This window comes from Danio rerio, chromosome 24 (genome assembly GCF_049306965.1).
Source record: "Danio rerio strain Tuebingen ecotype United States chromosome 24, GRCz12tu, whole genome shotgun sequence".
NCBI lineage: Eukaryota > Metazoa > Chordata > Actinopteri > Cypriniformes > Danionidae > Danio > Danio rerio.
Window position 1 is genome coordinate 7,286,882 of NC_133199.1, and position 17,204 is coordinate 7,304,085.

At 34.0% G+C, this 17,204-nt stretch overlaps 1 protein-coding gene across 2 annotated transcripts in view; it reads right to left on the reverse strand.

The window, feature by feature from the left end:
- Positions 1-17,204, reverse strand: part of dpp6a (dipeptidyl-peptidase 6a) — a 467,305-nt gene that overhangs the window by 395,781 nt on the left and 54,320 nt on the right. Inside the window, exon 1 of one of the 2 annotated variants that reach the window (XM_009297271.5) lies at positions 12,937-13,246. The exons of the other annotated variant lie outside the window; for it this stretch is intronic. Within the exon in view, the coding sequence (XP_009295546.2) occupies positions 12,937-12,987 (51 nt within the window). The 5' untranslated portion in view covers positions 12,988-13,246. Of the gene's footprint in view, positions 1-12,936; positions 13,247-17,204 lie in introns of those variants that run through there. 2 annotated transcript variants of the gene reach the window in all.

Below are 17,204 nucleotides of genomic sequence, written 5' to 3' on the forward strand. Positions count from 1 at the left end.
TAGCAACAAAGCGTGTCAAATATGTTGCGCAGGGTGTATGATAGATGATACATTGATAGATAATGTGATGACACATTTTGTAGAAATTAAAAACAGACATTCAGATGTTTCTTCTTTAACCAAAACTAAAAACAATCGCTGTATGCACTGCAACACCTTTTCATTCTTCTTCCTTCAAAACCAAGAAACAATTTACTAATTTTGGTCACACTTTATTTTACGGTACAATTTGTGCTATTAATAAAACATTAACTATGATTTTTGCCTCAATAAACACTTAATTTGCTGCATATTATTAGTTATTAGGATATTAGTTGGGTTTAGGAATTAGGCAGGATTAGGGATGAAGAATAAAATCATGCACTGACTTTATAAGTACTAAAAAAACAGTCAATATTATAATAATAGTCAGGTAATAAACCACTAATTAACAGTGAGAATTGGTACATAAACTAAAGTGTTACCCTATTTGTATTCCTGTTTTAAAGAGACAAAATTCAAAGTCAAAGGAAACTCAATTACTGCTGGTCTGGTGAGCTATGATAGAGCCACATCTGAGTATTAAATGTTAAAAGGACCACTTCCTTTTAACTTTCAGCCAACTAGTCCCGAATATACTCTCTCCAGCTAGACTGGTCCAAAAACTTAACACTTTGATCTAAGCTTCTCTTCATATTCAAATTAAGAAAAGCTTGCAAATTAACAGAGCACCCAAATTTTAGGTTGCATTCAGCATTAAAAAAACATATTTCACAAATCATAGTTCATATTAAAGAGTTCGTTATGAGACTGCTATGAAATATGTGCCATAGAAGCTGTAAATTGAAATAACTATACATATTTATTTGTTGATTTATTGATTGATTTATTTAAAGTATGCCAGGGTTTCTACAGATTTCATCACGTCAAATGTCAGACTTTTAAAGACATTTTTAAGACTCCTTCTTTTTAAAAACTATAATATACTGAATGTATGCACAACAGTATGTCCAGGTCAATGTCCTCACCATATACACAGTATGAAATGCTGGGTTCCACACAGTTCCATTGTGTTTTCCCAAAACAAATGACCTAAGTTATCTTTATCGCTTTTACAAACTCAAGTGGATTGAACAAAAAACAATTAAGTTGTCCCAAAAAAAAACAAAACAAAAAAAAAACATAAGAATTGTGTTGTTTCGATTTTAAATAAATAGTTTGAACAAGCAGCAAAAGTCAGTTTTGGGCTGTATGGCCTATAAATAAATAGAGAGATTATCCATATTGGTAAACAGACTTACGAATAGAGTTTTGCTAAAAGTTTTATTAAGATAAATTGTTGCTGATTGAATGGGTGTTGGCCCGACTAGGAAACTTTACATGAAAACAGGAAAATGACCTACAAGACAATATTCAGTGAATTAAAGACTTTTCAAAGTCTTGAATTTTGTTGAACACAAATTAAAGACATTTTAAGACCCCACAGACACCCTGGTATGTGTGCATATGAACATGGACCACCATCTTATTGCACATGTATATTTGTGGAAAAAAGACAGCCTGATCTCACAATCCATTTTATCTTTTGTAAGTTTAGTAGCTAAATTGTAGCATTCATATGCACCAAATTATTATTATTATTATTATTATTATTATTTTTGCTCGTTCAAACTGCCTATTAAAAATAAGCTGAAGCAACACAATTTTTTAGATTTCATTGGGACAACTTAATTTTTTATGTTTAATCCACATAAATTTGTTAAAAGTGTTAAGTTAACTTGTGTTGGGACAACATGAATGAATTGTGCAGAACCCTGCATTTTTTACAGTGTCAGTTTAGTCGTACAAAAATGTATGATTTTTAAAGTTGTACGAATGAGATTGTACAAATTCATATGAATTAGCCATTAAATTAAATAAAAATTACAAATTACCTTAAGACTTTTTCTTTTATGACAATATAAGTAACTTCAACGAAGACATTTTGTAAATTTTCTTCTGTAAATTTACCAAAACATAATTTTTGATTAGTAAAACGCTTTTATATTTATTTTATTTATTTAAATTTTGAACCCTCAAATCGAAATCTCAGCCAGAAACGCTCCAATCATAACAAACCATACATCAACGGAGAGCTTATGTATCCTGCTTTATTCAAACTCTTATGATTGATTTTGTGGCCATTTATCTATATTTGCACATACAATAAATATATTTTTTTCTGATCTATTTCCAAAGGAAAGAGTTCAACTATGCTATTGCATGCAGTATTTTCTTTTTCTTTTTTCATATTTTTTGAAGCATTCAAGAGGGAAATGTCTGCGATATCATAGATTTTTCTTGTTCTTCAGAGTGCAAAAATAAGCCAGCAGAAAGCAATCAATTTCGTTTGTGGATGGGAATGGGTTTTTTGAAAGATAAAAGGCCAAATGTGCACCTCTCCCCCAACTTGTTGTTTGCTACACCGGTCTGATGTGATGCTCTCATCAGACGGAGAATTGAAAGGTGCAACTTTCTCCACACCCACTTTCTAAAGTGCAGGTAGTGTGATGTATTATGATGACTCTATTTTTTGTCTTTTCATTTTGTGCCTGGAATATCTGAAATATTTCCCCTTTTACTTTAAAAAATGCTAAATATACAAGTTTAATACACTTTGACTGGCTTATAGCATTATTATAGGAGTGCTTTATTGGGTATATCAACAACAGTAGGATGTTATCCTGCTTGTCTGAGTTTGCAGACCATATTATATGAATGGTGACGAATGGAAAGTGGGCAGTAAAACTGTCGCTTTTACCCTGCGGCAAAGGACAGACTTTTGAGAGTCAAACTGTTTTCACATGCTTTAGGAACGCTCAAAGCAAGGTTTTCCAACTAGCTCAGAGCATAAAATGGAAAATTTAAAGTTAAGGTCACGTTTATTCCAGCTTAACATTAAGGTTGGGTCGATAGATGATGCCATCACAATGCTGAACCAGCATCGCGATCCTCCGCCCGCCCACAAAAAATACATCCAAAAAATACACACTGCCCTGTTTACACTAATACATTTTAGTTTTAAAATGGCATTTTAGAACGAAAACGATCCACATCCACACTGGCGTTTTGCCTAGCATTCCTCAAAAGATCTCCATCCACACTATACAGCTAAAAACGTGCATAACGTGATCACACACACACTGTCATGCGCTCGTCTGAGCTCCAGGCAGTCAGTAGGTGCTTTGAGCACGAAACCAGCAGTGCACGTCGGACATTTTATCAAGGATGTATCACTGGATCAGGTCTCACTATAGTTTTAAACGTGATATTTACTTAATCTTGTCTCTAACTAACAACTCTTACATCTTTTGAATCTATCAGGTAACATTTCACAGCGTAAGTACACTGCTTCAATCTTTCACTTTCACGCTTGTACTTAGTAATTTTAGCGAAAATGTCAGATACGTTTGGTTGGTTGCTGTTGGTTGTGCACCTTTTTTACCAACCAAGTTTGTCGACACCATTTTAACAACACAGATCACTCTGCCTATTTATGTCAGAGTCTCGCAGAAAAAGCGATTGACAGGTGGTAATTTGTGTTTAACCTATTTTGATTTATTTATGATGGGTAAAACAAAGACCATGCAGGTCAGGAAGAAACGGTAGGCTACAAATGATAATTTGTTATGAATTAATGAATTATTCATAACAAATTAATTCACCGCCGCCTACAACGACGATGCCATCGTCCATCGCGATGGTTCGCTTTACACAACGTACGATGCCAAATTGATCGACATCACCCAACCCTACTTGACATAAGCCAAAGCGTGATGCTTTGGCTTCTATTTTGCATTGTTTCATTCATAATTAATCATTAGTCAATAATTAAACAACTTTTTCCAAACAGCAATTTGTTTTTGTTTTCAGTGTCTGATCAGAAAATTCTAGCTATGTTATGTCTACACACACTATATAAAATGCTGGGTTCCACAAAATCGATTTGTGTTAGTCCTGTCACGATGGGCTTACAAAATACAAGAGATATCCAAGTGCAGCAATAGAAGTTTTAATAATGAATAAGGGGACAGGCCAGGTTCAAAAATCGAACAGAGACAAAAGTACAACCCAATAAACAAAAGTGTATCAAACAAAGTTAGAACAGGAATTCAAAAATATGATCATAACATAAAGCAAAGTGAACAAACAAACGAACCAAAACGATGAGTCAGTGAGCAGACTAGGTACAGATAAGAGCCGGACAAAACAAACCAGAATCTGGTGAACAGGGTGCACGAGCAAACAGCAAAAATCCAAAGGCAAACTAAACACAACATAACAAGGCTTATAAAGACAACAATAATTAGACAATGACAGACAGCTGGAAACAATTAGTGATCACGTGAACAACAAAACAGGAACAAACCAAAATATAACTAGTGTCCAGAATACCACAAGATGGCACTACAGCAGACGTGACAGGTCCAACATGAAGGAATTAAGTTACCTTAATACATTTTTTACACATGTAAGTGGACTGAACATGAAACCATTAAGTTGTCCCAAAATAAAACTCAATAATTGTAAATAATTAGTTTGAACAAACAGCAAACAATGTTTTGAGTGCATGCATTGATGTGTAAGTGATGTGAGAATGATGTAAAATATTTGCGATGCTAGTTCAAGGTGAGTAAGGACTCAAAATATGACTTATCACTGGAAAAGAACATTAGAAAGTATTAAAAAAAAATCTCTCTGACGGTAAATGATTGTGTGTCCATGCATGAATATCGGATGGCTGCAAGAAATAACTTTATATTTACGTGCGCGTGTACCTCTTTAAATTGCATGCAGCACTGAATTGAGAAAAACATTACAAATGATGGATTCCCGCAAGCCTAATGAAACGCTGCGGATGCCAGATCCAGCTTTGAGAAACGACGGCCCACTTAAAGGTCACTATAAATCACGGACCTCTTTCCCCGCTTGTGCGCCGCACTCGTCCAGTGGGCCAACCCCAATCAAATAAACCGCTCAGCGGAGCCCAGACGCAAGCAAGCCCACATTTACCAGCATAAGCATTGGCTCTTTATCTGGATTTGTAGACATGCAGTCTTGTATGTTCAGCTCATTAGATTTATGCGTGACATTAACTGACACAGACATGTCACTCGTCCAACACAAGTCGAGCTGGTTAGTTTACAATCAATCCCTGAGAATAGGGCTGCACAATTTGGAAAAAAAAAAAAATCTAATTGTGATTTACCCTTTCAAAATTTTGATTTGTGATTTAAAATGTGATTTACTACCACTTCATAAAAGACCTGCAGGTTTGATATGGTGGTTTTAAGAGAACCAAAGCAGTTAAATCTGCAGCAATTTGGCTGTTTGCACGCTACACAATACAACAGAAATTTAAATACAGACATTCAGAGGCACAGAATAGTGCACTTACTGCACTCCAACGAAATGGTAAGATTTTTAATCTAATTAATACATATTAAAGCTCTTTAACATTATTAAATGTACATGCTGATTCACTGACATGTTTTGGCTTGCACTGAGTCAAAGTTCTGAAGTTTAATTTCAAACGGTTGATTTTATTTTAAAGATCTGAGGGGAACTATCTGCTGCAGCTTTCAGTAGTATGGCAATAAATAAAATGTAAAATGGCATTCAGATTCACATTAATAGCATTTAACACTGAATAAAGCACATGAGGTGTACCTGAGGTGATCATTGTCATAGTTTTTGTTGTTCAGCAGCAAGAAATAGAAGTAACTTCTACAATATAAATTTCAAGTGTTGAACACGACTTTAATCAGCCTTTAGGCTCGATAGTCAGGCTCGCTCCTGATGATATCGTCAATCTGGCAACCTACCCTTTTGAATCAGAAGCGCAATACCTAGTTCAACCACTTGGTGTCAAACTTACAAACTGCACCTTTAAAAGCTCTTAAACATTGTTGGCATTTTGTTTCCAGTAAAGTTGTCGTCAAAAATTAAGAAAAGAACTACAGTATTTTGAATTTGATTAAATGATTTATATATAAAATTTTATATAAACTAAAGATATAGAAAACATTTACATTTAGTTACATTTTTCACATTGTTCAAGATAATGTGCTCATGAACTGTCACAACTTTCAAAAACTATATGCATGCTACCATATTTATAACTCATCGTAATAATCACAGCTTTTTCCAAATAGCGATTTCAGATTATAAACGATTATTTGTGCAGGCCTACCTGAGAAGATGCCATGAAGGAACTGCAAGATATTTACAGTATGTATCTTAGTATGTAGCAGCAGAAGAACCTTTTTTTGTCCATAAAAGTGCAATCTATGTCATTATGTCACTATGCCTCCATTTGCTCCCCTTTGCCACTGAGTAATCAAAGTACCCATGAGTGGCCACTGCAATGCTCCCAATTATAGTAATCAAAGTGAAGTGCTGGACTATTACCAAGTTTGTTCTATATGGAAAAACATAACTCAAAGCAGCCAGACTCCAATGACCAACGAACAGTATATATATATATATATATATATATATATATATATATATATATATATATATATATATATATATATATATATATATATATAAAACCTCAAAAACCTTAGAGCACTCTTGACTCTTAAGGGAATATCTATATTAGACACTCGAGCCCTATAAATTCATGCTTGAAATAATGATATTATCTGTGCTTTATACCTAGAAGGGCTCTAATACCTATCCGTTAGCAATCGCATTCATCTCAATGACAGTTGCTTCGCTGACACACGCATGCAATTTACAATCCTACCATCTTTGCTCAGGAAAATTACATCATGACAGCGTAACAAAAAGCACAAATCTAAAAAAAATAATAAAAAAATATCAAAGGAATAAAAAAAAATCACACTGCTTACCTTCGCATTCTATACATTGTCATTCCTCATCCATTTTATTCCCTACCCAGGCTTACTGGAAACAAATGCCTTCACCAACTCTGGAACTTTTCTGTACCTACTGTATGCATGCAATTGCCTGCAGTTCCCAAGTGAATTCTACACTAGTGGTAGAACAACAACTTTTCTTCAAGTACTCGTAAAATCCAAACTAACCGTACTAAATTCATTAGCTTACATTGCTAGTTTCGTGGTGAACAATTAATCTGTTCATGTCATTAAAAGAAAAAAAAAGGCTAAAATTGAAATCTGAAAATTAGCTTTTGGTTACATTCTCAGGTTAAGTTCTTCTGAAGTATTGGGCGTGGTTAACATACTTAACCACGCCCCTCCAACTGTCAGTTTTGCGATATGATGACAAACAGAAATGATGAGGAGGAGGTGTCTGTTAGGTTGTAATAACTCTCCCGATACCCTTTTCCCAATCTTTCTAAATGAAATGCCTCCTTAACTACATCCAATCAGCTTGCAGAAGAAGAAAAAAGCCACGCCCACTGGTTTCTCATTTAATATTTAATATACTCACAGTATGTACAGTTGCCTGGAAGCGGACTGAGGCATGCTTGTCACCATGCTGTCTTCCCCAACAGCCCACACTCACATTGCATTCGAGCCAGAGCACGCTTACATCATCGATGATGCGGTGTTTAGTTTAAGAAGCATTCTCGCTCAGCACAGTGGAGATTTCTTTAGCAATATTGTTTTAGTTGTTTGGGATGCGGTGACACAGTCAAATACTTCATCGAACAGATTAGCAATTTTTGACGCTCATAAACAACTATAAAGTCCTCGTGCTGCAGGAATTCGGAGGTTTGCTAAATGTGCAGCTGTCGTGTAGTGAGGGGTTTGGATCTTTAATAACCTACGACAGTTTGTGTTCACTGAACAGTGAGAATGATTAATAAATCCACATGAAACAGTCACGTCTGTTATTTAGTTTCGGGCACGCACATACTCTGGCACACCTCTTCCAACCAGGCAAGGATCAGCCAACTGAACTGCACCTGAGCCTCATTCAGAGCACTTCTCAAATGATTCGGGAAACGGGCCTGGGCATGGTTCGGATAGCATAGTGTGAGTGTGCCCTTAAAGCTGTGTGGTTCCTTGCACAGTGTTATAAACTCAAAAATGTTTTGATTTGTTTTAAAGATTACATTGAATATCTGTCTTTATATTGATAACTTTTCCAACATAGAGTTCATACATCCCACTAAACAGACTGCATGTATTTATAAAATACGAATCATTTTATGAACATACTTACAGAAATATATTATACTAAATAGAAATAGAAATATACAGAAATTTAAATATACTACATAGCATATAAATATACTTTCAAAAATGTTTTGGAGCACCCCCCCCCCTCTCTCTCTCTCTGAAAAATATAAATAAGCTTCAGGCCTTTAAAAGCGGACCACCACATTATTATGACGCAATCGGTCACAAGGCATAGAGCAAGCCAATTGAATTTAAAGCAATTGGTCTCAAGACACAGAGGGAGCCAATAGCATTTGACAACCGAAATTAAAGATAACACAATGTTTCTGCCAGTGAAATATTTGAATTTGTGACAACATCTGAGCTGTACGACAAATGGAGACATCGATTGCATTTATTCCTTCCAGAAATAACTTATGCTGCCTTGGAAGACTTTAAATATTCTTATATTTTGAATAAACAGCGACTTTAGTTGTATCTGACTGCCATATCCCTATATGTGTTTTAAATTGACAAACGGTTATGTTAAGTGCTAGGATTTTGATGACTAGCTCATAAACGTGTTCATATGGACGTCCAGTGTTTTCTAGACTCCGGCACCTAGTCTGCAGTATTGAGAAATGGTCGTGTCTAACTGAGTTTGGTTTCTCTCAAGGTTTTTTGCCTTCACTTTTGTCAACTGGTGAAGTTTTGTTTCTCGCCACTGTCGCCAATGACTGGCTTGGTTTTGGGACTTGTGGAGCCTTGCATTAATGGCTTTGCTCTTCAGTGTTTGGACTTTCAGCAGAGAAAATTAAACCACACTTAACTAAACTGAACCGAACTTCAACCCTGAAAACTGGACTGACACAGTTTCAATTTCTAGAACTTCTATGTCAAGCTACTTTGACATAATCTACATTGTAAAAGCACTATAGAAATAAAGATTTTAATTTAGTAGTGTAATGCAGATAAGATAGTTTTGACGGTTTACTTTAGAAACTCTAGCACCTCAATAACAATTAATGTCATCAGTGTATAACCATACTTCCGTGAAACAATGTGTTGATTAAATGTTGCAACAGGTACCTATTTTTTATTGTTTATTCCATTACTTGATTTTGACTTGCTGTAGATTTACCTCCCATTTCGATATCCAATTAACGGAAACAGTCAAACTTCAACTGAATCACTAAAAACCAGTAGCATATTGTTCAGTCAGGAGGGTTTGTATCTTTAGCCGACGCTACTGATCAAACGTCGCTTTAAATCAGGCAGAGGTTCTTTGTCTGAGAACACAGTGTAAGCTCGAGAAATTCAACCATCTCGAACTCATGAGGATAACAAAAGCAGACAGGTTGTCAGATAGGTACACGGCTCAAACTGACATTTCTCATGGCTTACTGGACAAGGTTCTTGTTCCTACATGAAGGGTAAAATTGTGCATCTAGTGGTAAAAGTGTATTAGTCTATGACTCAGTGGAGGACTCTCCTCAGCAATTTATGTTTTACAATAATACAAACAACTTTTTTCTCTCTCTCTCTCTCTCTCTACAAACAGTAAGCTCGCAAATACATGATTTCCTTTCAGTCATTGTTATTTGTTGTAATAAGCTCCAACACTCAATTCAAAGTACATTTGTTTTCAAAATGTACAGCTTTTAACTTAATGTTGTTAATTTCTTTTTATTATGGTAGATTAATTCTGTCAGCATGAATGAAGTGTACAGGGCTGCGTTGCCCAAAAGCATCATACGCAATAAGTTGTAAAAGCAATGTGGAAAAAAAAAGTGTGACTGATCTTAATGTTTTGGCCTGTTTCCCCAAATACATTGAAATTTAAGTAGCACTTGAAAATCATTGCATATCTACAAGTACTCTGGAGTAATCATTAACCCCCATTTGTGCATCCTAAGAAGAAAAAGTTATGAGCACAAATCTGCTATTAACGTCAAGCATATCTAAGTGTGAACTCTTGAATAAAATGAAAAAAACAACTGAACAAACAAACAAACCTGAACAAATAAAGTGAATAAATGAATATTTAAATATGCTTGAAAGACTTGAAAAATACGGAGATTGGAAAACCTCAAATTAAATGTACTTGGCATTTATTATTATGCGTAACCTTATGTTCTTTAACCATAACGTTTTTTTTTTTTGTTTGTTTGTTTTTTTTTGTAGTCTGTATAGGTTCTTTACATGTATCACGACTTATGTATCACGGTTAATTCAGAATACGACTTCATGTTAAGTTATATTTCAGCACTTTGGAAATGGACAGCGACTCCTAAGTAGCATGTATGTTATGTGCATTTTTGGGAAACGCACGTAGAATTGCAATGACGTTCGTAACCTTACACGTACAGAATGCTCTTTACAGCCAAGATACATCGTTATCGGGAAACCCGGGCCAGATAGTTATATTCTTAGGTATCAAATCGTTCTGAATTTCAACTGAATGAAGCTTGATACACTGTGAGGTTTGTGTCTGGACCTCAGTCTCTGCAGGTCACTGACAGATCGAGCCTGAAGCTGTAATATACCAATATTCCACTGCACTTTAGGTGCGATCAAATTTTAATGAATTCCCTCTCATGTGAACCCCGGACACTAAAGGTCACCTCTGTGGTTAATGCAGGCTAAAGCCCTAACATAAATAGATCCCATGTGTACTGCTCCACCAGGTTTGAAACATGTTTAAATGTATATCCTACTGCAACTATTAAAGTTTTCAAACATTTTTACTGAGGATATAGAATTATTTGCTACTAAGTAGGGCTGAAAAATAAGCTGTTTGAGCATTGATATCGCAATGTTTGTATCCACAATAGTCACAACGCTGGCTTGGATTATTTATTAAAGATAAAGATCCTATTAAATATATATTTTCGCTCTATATGCTTGTAATTTAATATACTTTATGCAGATGCACTGCATAGAAGAAGACTTGACCATCTAAGTGGATGTAAATTAATGAAATCTTCCCAAATAGATCTATTCAAATCATCTGGTGAAATTATATTCATATCACAATATGTATCCCAGCAAAACAAAATACTGCAATGTTACATTTTTCCAATATGGTGCATCCCAACTACTAAGATAAATCACTGAATCACCAAAAAATTGTACACATAAGCTCCGGTAAATCACTTTGATTGCACTATATCAAAACAGCATGTATAAATGCATGCAGATAGATCACATTATAAACAGTACTACTGTAAATAAAGGTGGCAAGGGACTACTTTTTGTTTTAAACCTAATATGCTATGCAGTGCCATGCTGTTCTTGACGTTAACATGCCAATGGTTGTTTTAGGCCAATATCATTTCAGTTGTTTATTAGATAATGGAATGACTGAAAGGTTGATTAACTACTGATATGTGTATAGAGAAATCATCATCACTATTAGTAGTAGTATTACTATTATATATATATATATATATATATATATATATATATATATATATATATATATATATATATATATATATAATATCTTAATCTTTTAATTTTTAATAAATAATCTAATCCTGCAATGTGACTATTATGGATACAAATATTGCAATATCGATGCTCGAAAGATATATTGTTCAGCCCTACTTTGTTGCAAATTATTATATACCCTCAGTAAAAATGTTTGAAAACTTAAGTTGCAGTAGGATATACTTATAGTATCAGTATATAATACTACTACTAATAGTGATGATATATATATATATATATATATATATATATATATATATATATATATATAATAATGACCATGTTATATTACGTTTGAAGCACAATTTGTTTAACTTTTGTTTTAACTCAATATGCTTGTAATTTAATATATGTGCAATTTATGCAGATGCACTGCATAGAAATACTTGATCATCATCTGGTAAAATTATACTCATGTCAAAATATGTATCACAGGAAAACAAAATATCCCAATATCACATTTTTCTAATATCGTGTCTGCGTACAACCAAGATAAATCAGAATCACGAAAACAAATTATACACACAAGCTCCTGTAAATCAATTTGATTGCACTGTATCAAAACAGTTCAAATGCATGCAGAGAGATCCCAAATAAACGTACATTATAAACAGTACTACTGTAATTAAAGGTGGCAATAAGGGACCATTCTGAGTTTTAGACATAATATGGGATGTAATGCCATGCTGTTCTTGACACTAATGACAATATGTCAATGGTTGTTTTAGGCCATGGCTACGGTGCCAATATCATTGACTGAAAGGTTGATTAACTATTGATGTGTATACATATGTATATAGATAAATCATCATCACTATTAGTAGTAGTATTATTATATACTGCTAGTATGATGATATATTGGATTTGTCAAGTGTAAACTAAACATTTTGTCATGTTTGGCAATGACAACTTTTTTTCAACTTAATTTAATTTAATTCAACTTAATTTAATTTAATTTAGGCTTCTCTGACTTTGTGACATGATTTTGAAAAGTGTTTTAACATAAATAATGGGAATATCATGTTGTATGTGTTATGTATTAGAGATAACAAAAACGTGTTATTTAAATAACCTTACAGTGCCTTATAACTATATTGTACAACATATATTGATCATGGTTTATATAATCGTGTTAGCGTGCTGGTAGGACAACAAAGAAGTATTTCTTTGGTCATGGAGTGTAAATGAGAAACTGTTATTGATTCTGAGCTTTAAGAAAGAGAGGAAAAAACAAACGCCTAAACAAACAAGCCTGCTATTCACAGAAAGTCACTTCCAGCATCGCCTCTGAAACGCACTTGCGTGGTAATAAATATGTTCCGCTTACCATCATATTTCCCTGCATTTTGGCCGTTTCGATTAAATTCTTCTCCTTCATTTGGTCTCTTCGGTGTGATGGATGTGTTTGTCAGTATCGTTGTCTCGGCTGGTTCCGCCCGGTCCGGTTCCTTTTTCTCAGCACCCTGTTGAGCGCTTCGGGACTAAACTGCCTCTACAGTCATTCACCGACGGCTATTTCAGACGCCAACAGCGGACGGTAGTTCTCAGACAGACTCCACTGGGGCTCAGGACGGTTATTTGGTCGTTTCAGAGCGGGTTACGGTTTCTATCGCTCCCCGTCAACTCGACGCGAGTGTGAGTGAAGCTGCACATGACAATCCCGCTGCTGTGACAGGAACACGCCTCGCGCCTCTATCCTCTCAACTTTACTGCTGAGGTCGTTAAAATCTTTTTCTTTTACCATATAGAAATATGACATATGACAATATATGCAAATTACATATATAACATATATGTCATATGTGGCGCAGTGGGTAGCGCTGTCGCTTCAAGAAGGTCGCTGGTTCGAGCCTCGGCTGGGTCAGTTGGCATTTCTGTGTGGTGTTGCTGCATGTTCTCCCCGTGTTCGCGTGGGTTTCCTCCGGGTGCTCCCTGTTTCCCCCACAGTCCAAAGATATTCGCTATGGGTCAATTGGATAGGCTAAATTGTCCTTAGTGTATGTCTGTGAATAAGATAACTTGGGTGTTTCCCAGTTATGGGTTGCAGCTAGAGGGGCATCCGCTGCGTGAAACATGCTGGATAAGTTGGCGGTTCATTCCGCTATGGCAACCCTCTGATTAATAAAGGGACTAAGCCGAAATTGAATGAATGAACTCATAAGTGATTCCTTTGGAAAATGAACATTTGTATCCATTTTTCAGTGAATGTAGGCAATATATTTTGCATTTGAACAAAACAAATTTAATAAACAGATATATTTATTCAAATAATGTTTAGTCATTAAACATCTTTATTTATAGTTAATAGAGCTAAATGTATGCTTATTAGAGGGGAAAAACTAAAAACTTCAAAATGTTTTGTTTCTCTTGAATTTTGCTCTTTTTTACCTGACATATAACTTTGTGTGTACAAATTTTGGACCATTATCATAAGTTATTTTCTTAGATTAGCTCCAGATTTGGCTGCAGTACTGACTAATCTAATGTATATGTATATTACAAATATAATATAGTAAAGCCTCCTTTAGAAAATATTAATTTAAATGACAGATTTGAGAGAGGCGTACTCATATATGTTGAACATTGTATATATATGCAACATATGCAACATGTCATATACAGTATGCAACATATTTAAAATGCAACATACAATAACTGTTTATATATATTTTTAACCATTAAAATTGTGAATGTGTGCATATATGTTCAAGTATACTACCTATAATATTGGCTATATGAACAATTGGATATAGGCTAATGCATTTAATAAACCGTGCAATTCCAGTGTTATGACATTTGCAGTAAAATCTAAAAGCATAAATTCACAGAAAGTACATGTTAAAATTATGTTGAAACATTTGTTTATATTTTCCAAAATAACTAACAGGGTTATGGGATCAGAAAAATCAATCTGTAAACATTTATTTTATATTTTAAATAAGGAAAATAAACATGCGTCATGGATGTGATGAAAAAAAGTTAGCGAGTTTACAGTATAAGACATATTTTGAAGAAATTCTGTGAATGAAACTGCACAACCCAAAATAAATAATGTTAATCAAAAGAATAAGAGTTGACTCACTATTGAACAAAAACTATTTTTTTATTTTATTATTTGACATTTTTTGCATTTATGACGAAAAGCTTTGTTATGGATGTGACATCTCTCCGTTATGGATGTGACAGATGTGAAATTGGCACTTGTGTGATTTTGGTAAATCAAATATAATAGTTTGAAAACATTAACAGAGATGTTTTTGAGTATTTTTAAAGCCTATAAAACTTGCTTGCACAAAAAAAAACAAAAAAAAAAACGCAGAAATGGTTTAGATATTTTGGTGAAAACCTCATTTTTTTCATGGCAATGTTGAGATTCACATGGAATTTCTCACAATATATTTGAACATATATACATACAGCATTTTTTGTTAAAAATTTGAAAAAAAAAAGATTTTGAAATATACGTTGCATGACATTTTGAACTTGTTTGTTATGTTATTTGCATATATTTTCATGTACCATATTTCTAAATGGGTTATGTGATATGTAAATATGTATTGTGATTAATAAATCAATGTCTAACAAAGCAAAGAAAATGTATATGAATGATTATAGGATACGGAAGAGCATGTTGAAAAAAAATTCACCAGAATGTTTATTGGTACATAATATGGCTATACTGTCCTGACAGTGGTTTAAACTGATATAAGCTCTAAAAAATACAAATAAACAGAATAGCCATTGTGAGTAAGCTGTTCCCAAAACGCATTCATGTTTTATTCAGGTCAGAGCTATTTAAATATATATTTTTTTTCTTTCTTTTTTTCACTTTTCTGTCTGCCAGGAAAATATGAAATCTCTCGATTTCTGAGATCCCTGTTCTTAACTCCAGCAGGCATCTAATGAAAGTCTCTGATAATGTTAGATGACCAAAGTGGCCACTGTGGTGTTGCCAGATATTTCAAAATCAAAACAAATCTCTGTTGAATAGATTTTCTTTTTTTTTTTTCTTTCTTCGATGTAAGTCTTTAGTTTTCTGTTGATGTCAGATGCCAATATTTCAAGCTCTGTTTATGAGAGCTTAATTAGATTAAGTGTTTTCAAAGTGTTTATAAAATGTACTCTATAGGGTCAAATATTAAACAATACATCCATTGAGTTAAAAAGTTTAATTTAAGTACAAAATAAAAATAAAAAATGGGGGTTTGGCCACATTTGACGTAACATTGGTTTAAAACAACCCAACATTTTTAGAGTGTAAGTGTTCAGGGTTCTTACACCTTTTCCAACTTCAAATTCCAGCACTTTTCACTTTGAAGCACTTTCAATGTGCATTTTTTGTGCATCTTTATGCATTTCCAGCACCTACAGGTAACAACCGAGATAAATTAGGTTTATATATGCTGTATGTACTTTTTCACATTTGAATCCATTGTGCTATTTTTAAAAACACAATTTAACATTTCAATTTAAATTGTTGAATACTTTGGAGCATAGATTTATTGGTATAGTTCACCAAGTTCGCACTTGTATAGTTCGCACACATGTGATCCCAAATATATTTTGAGCTCGCATCAATAAAATTTTGAGTGCATGCAACCAAAACAGTCACAATTTAGAGCCCTGCAATTTCAAATCAAAGCATTTTTCTAACTTTAAAAACACTATATTAAAAATCAAGCATTTTCCAGGAATTCCAGCACCAATACAAACCCAGAAGTGTTGCACAAACTGTCAATTTAAAAAAAAAATAGGCAGACTTTTATTCACCTTATTCTTCGCCGACGAGCGGGCGCAGCCATTTCAATCTTTTTGGCTTGAGACTTCGGGTCTCATTCACTTCCATTCATTTTTAGACATCAAAAACTGCTCGATTCGCTGTTTGATGTTGCAAACTGATATTTCCTTATTATATTATTCTACTTGGTCTGTATAGTAATGCAAATATTTGTTTGTAGCAACCGAGATAAATTAGGTTTATATATGCTGTATGTACTTTTTCACATTTGAATCCATTGTGCTATTTTTAAAAACACAAGGTAGTTTGACCGTTTTCTGCCGTTTATTATTCCTAGTCATTTCTCCCATAGGCGACTGAATCGGAAGTTCTAAAATAATTGCGAAAACAGGCGCACTTCCGCATTTTAGAATAAGGTCAATATAATATATCAGTATAAAAGTTCACTCCTATAATCTTGCTAAACAAGATCCCAGTTTTTGATTCTTATTGAAGTATTCGATTGTTAGGAAAAACCGCATCCATTAGGATCCACTGCTAATATAAGAAGACTACACAAAACATGAAAATGTTAGCATGCATTTCATCAGTATTAAAAGTTATTACCAGATGTGTATGATGTATACAATCACAAACAAATCTACAAATTATGAGAAACATATTCGGTTGGGAGATAATTGTTAAAACATTAATTATACATGTGGATATTCTCCATTTAAGTAAATAAATAATCAATTTGATCTGCAATTAGTTGCGTTCAAATTTCTTTGTTATTAACTCTGTTGTGTCATTATTCTAGTCTACTGAGCATGTTAATGTTTACAAACTTCCTTTGTGCTTTGATGCAAGCAGCAGTT